This window comes from Mustela nigripes, chromosome 4, assembly GCF_022355385.1.
Source record: "Mustela nigripes isolate SB6536 chromosome 4, MUSNIG.SB6536, whole genome shotgun sequence".
NCBI lineage: Eukaryota > Metazoa > Chordata > Mammalia > Carnivora > Mustelidae > Mustela > Mustela nigripes.
Genome location: NC_081560.1, coordinates 173,384,988 through 173,388,704, shown reverse-complemented (window position 1 = coordinate 173,388,704; position 3,717 = coordinate 173,384,988). Strand labels below are relative to the sequence as shown.

General features: G+C 59.1%; 1 protein-coding gene across 1 annotated transcript; it reads right to left on the bottom strand.

The window, feature by feature from the left end:
• Positions 1-472: 472 nt before the first annotated feature.
• On the bottom strand, positions 473-3,347 carry ADRA2A (adrenoceptor alpha 2A). The gene has a single exon (XM_059398566.1). The coding sequence runs from the start codon at positions 3,257-3,259 to the stop codon at positions 1,862-1,864; it is 1,398 nt and encodes a 465-aa protein (XP_059254549.1). The 5' UTR covers positions 3,260-3,347; the 3' UTR covers positions 473-1,861.
• Between the last annotated feature and the right edge of the window lie 370 nt (positions 3,348-3,717).

Below are 3,717 nucleotides of genomic sequence, written 5' to 3'. Positions count from 1 at the left end.
ACAATGGGCTCACGATAGCGTCCAGCGCACAGAGACCCCTGGTAAAGGGTGCCTGGGTGCCTTGGTCAGTTAAGCTTCAGACTCTTGTCTGCCAAGGTCACGATAGCAGGGTCGTGAGCTCCCACTTGGGTGGGGAGCCCTTCGTGGAGCCCCCTCCTCCCATTCCTCTTGGAGCCCTGGGTTGGCCTTCCTGGGATTTCAGCTTCTTTTCCTCTCCTTTCGCCCCTCCCCCACCCCCCATTGCACGCATGCGCACTCTCCTGCCCTAAAGCGAATCTTAAAAAAAAAGAAACAAACAAACAAACACTTGGTAAATGGTAGCCTTGCCTTTGCTCACACTTTCAAAGTTGAGTTGTTTTATAATGTACTCTACTGTTTAATTTAAAAATTTTAATTGAAGAAAAATATATATATATATATAATAGGATGCTCCCAGGGTCGTGAAGCTTTGGAAACTCAGATAACAGACAGAACCATTTAATTCATATTTATTTCACATTTGATCTGTAAACTTTTTATTAAAAAAAATCCACTGTCATTAGCAACGAGTGCTGCCGTTAGTTTATCTTTAGTGAAATAAGAGCGCAGGCCTTAAAGAGTCTCTGTCTAAAACGTGTAGAAACTTCGATGTAAACACGAGGTGTCCGCCCTCCTCCCTTGATTTTGGGAGTTCGTCAATGACATGATCTCAACCAGAAAAGCAAGGGGGAAAGGACAGCACTTTGATACCTAAGAGCTCCCGGGGCAGGAACTGCACGGTTTGGCAGGCTCATTTGTCTTTTTGAACTGTTTACCTTGGGCAAATTGTATCAGGTTTGCTTCTTCCACATAATTTCCACTCCTCCATCTAAAAACAGTAGCTAAAAGATTTCTTGCAGTCAGCACTTTCAGAGAAGGAGGGGCAGGTGCACAAACATACAAGAGAGAAACATACATATTCTTCAAGCAGTGGCCCTGGAGAGAGGGAAGGTGGGACAGAGGGAGGGAAGGACCCAGGAAAGAAAGACTTTTAAAGTGAGTTACTGGGGCGAAGGGTGCATCAGAGGATAATGGCTTTATACACAGGGCTGCTGCAAGGCAAAAAGGTTCGTTTCCTTCTGTCTTGGTCCCTCCTTGTAATATTTACATAGGAAAAGGCAATTATGCTGTTAGGCACAGGGGAAAAAAATGGACAGAAAGCTTTTCCCCCTCAGGGAATCTCAAAGCAGGTCCAGCCCCAAGGGGCAGTCACCAGAAAGGGACTTGCATTGCAAAGGGGCCGGGCCTGAACCTAAGATCATGTGTCTGCCTCAATGGCATCTCCAACAGCATCACAAGCCCAGACACTGGGGACCTTAGCGTGTACTATCAAAAATAGTGTTTATTTACAGTGGGGGGAAGGGCGGATGGGCAGGGCTGCCCTGAGCATTTTTTTAAAAACAGAGTTGGGGGGAAAGAGAGAGCAATTAGCTAGGACGGGTAACCCCCATCCCTTAATCCTTCGTGAACCATACCCTCTGGGGTCCATTCAGTGCTTTTTTGCTGTGATCTGCACTGACAGCTGGACTCAAGGGAGGTGAAAATACCTTTAGGAAACAATACTGTTTAGGGGACGCCCAGGAACCAAGGAGGATCGCTCCAAGTCATAAGCGACCCTAACAACAACTGGGGGGCCTCCGGTCCCCCCAGCCAGTTCTTTTCCCTGGGGGGAGGGGAGTAGGGAAGAGTAGAGGCCCACAGGAGCCGCAGGGCAAGGCCGGGCCAGGAAAACACCGAGTAGGCAGGACCCGGGTTTCAGTGTGCTGGGACTGCATAGATGCGCCCCTCGATCCCCGCCGACTACAGCGGGCGCCAGTCTGTTCGCGGGCCGCGCACCCGGCGCTCACACGATCCGTTTCCTGTCCCCCCGGCAGAGGATCTTCTTGAAGGCCCGGCGGAAATCGTGGTTGAAGATGGTGTAGATGACCGGGTTCAACGAGCTGTTGCAGTAGCCGAACCAGAAGAAGAACTTGAAAAGCGTGCGCGGCACGGAGCAGCCCACGGCCGTGAGCGTGTACGTGAAGAAGAAGGGGAACCAGCACACCACGAACACGCCGATGACCACGGCCAGCACGAACGTGAAGCGCTTCTCGCGGTTCTGCCGCCCGCGCCAGCGCGACGCCTTGGCGCCCCCGCCACGCTCCTCCCCTGGCCCCGCCGCCGACGCCCCGAGCCCCGTGGCCCCCGGCCCGCGCCGCGGCAGGCTGTCCCCGGGCTTCACCTGGCTCGCCCGGGCCTTGCCCTTGGCCCGGGGACCGCGCTCGGACCTGCGGGGCCCCGGGGGCCGCTCGGCGTGCTCGGACGACGAGCTCTCCTCCAGGTCCAGCGCGTCCGCGTCGCGCGGCCCGGCCGGCGCGGGCTCCCCGGGGGCGCCGTTGAGCTGCGCGGGCAGAGGCTCGGCCTCGGCGCCCACGGGACCCACGCCGCGCTCCGGGCCCAGGCCGTTGGGCCTGCGCTCGGCGCCCCCCGGCGGCGCGGCGGCGGCGTCCGGGCCCCGGCGGCTGGGCGGCACGCGAGTGCGGCGCTTGGCGATCTGGTAGATGCGCACGTAGACCAGGATCATGATGAGGCAGGGCGCGAAGAAGGAGCCGATGCACGACGAGATTACGTACCACTTCTGGTCGTTGATCTCGCAGCGCGGCTCGGCCGGCTGCGGGCCGCCGCCGCCGCCCTTCTTCTCGATGGAGATGAGCGGCGGGAAGGAGATGACGGCCGAGATGACCCACACGGTGACGATGATGGCCTTGATGCGGCGCGGCGTGCGCTTCAGGTTGTACTCGATGGCCTGCGTGATGGACCAGTAGCGATCCAGGCTGATGGCGCACAGGTGCACGATGGACGAGGTGCAGAAGAGCACGTCGAGCGCCAGGTAGATCTCACACCACGCCTTGCCGAAATACCAGTAGCCCATGACCTCGTTGGCCAGCGAGAAAGGGATGACGAGCGTGGCCACCAGGATGTCGGCCGAGGCCAGAGACACCAGGAAGAGGTTCTGGGGCGCCTTCAGCGCGCGGCTTGTGAACACCGCGATGATGACAAGCACGTTGCCGAACACCGTGAGCAGCATGAGCAGGCCGGCCAGGCACACCAGAGTCAGCGTCACCTGCAGGGAGTAAGGGGTGGCCCGGGCGCCGCCCCCTGGCGCCTCGGTCCCGTTCCAGCTCGCGTTGCCCGCGTCCGGCTGCAGGGAGCCCATGGGCGCGAAGCTGCCCTCGGCCAGCGGCTGCTCCTGGCGGAACATGAACGCGGGTGCCCGCTTGCCTGGGTCTGCTGCCAGCTGCCTTCCGGCCCGGCGCCCGTGGGTCCTCCTCTTCCTCCCGCGCCCCGATCGCCCTGCGGCGCCTCACATGGGGAGGGGGCCGCGGGGACGCCGGCCTGAGCTGGGGGGCGGCTAGCAGCCCATGGACCCGGCTCCCGCGAACGGCGCCCGGCCCGCGCTGCTGGCGCTCGTGGGGGGCGACTTCTCCTTCCCAGCTCCGCACAAGTTTTATTTCTAAGCGGCGGGAGAGAGTAGGTCGAGCCGATGGGGAAAGGGAGATTTGTTCTTCAAGAAGGGAGAACAGAAATCATCGGTGGCCTGATCGCTTGGAGGGATGACAGAAAATTTAAAATCTAGCTCTATCTTGACTCTCGAGCCTGAGCGAAAGCAAGAGGTCTTACCGTGTGCGGGGCCCGCCCCCACCCCGGGAGGCAACCGAG

What these genes read in the sequence shown, in the direction of transcription:
- ADRA2A (XM_059398566.1), bottom strand. Translation starts at nt 3,259, where the DNA reads ATGTTCCGCCAGGAGCAGCCGCTGGCCGAGGGCAGCTTCGCGCCCATG.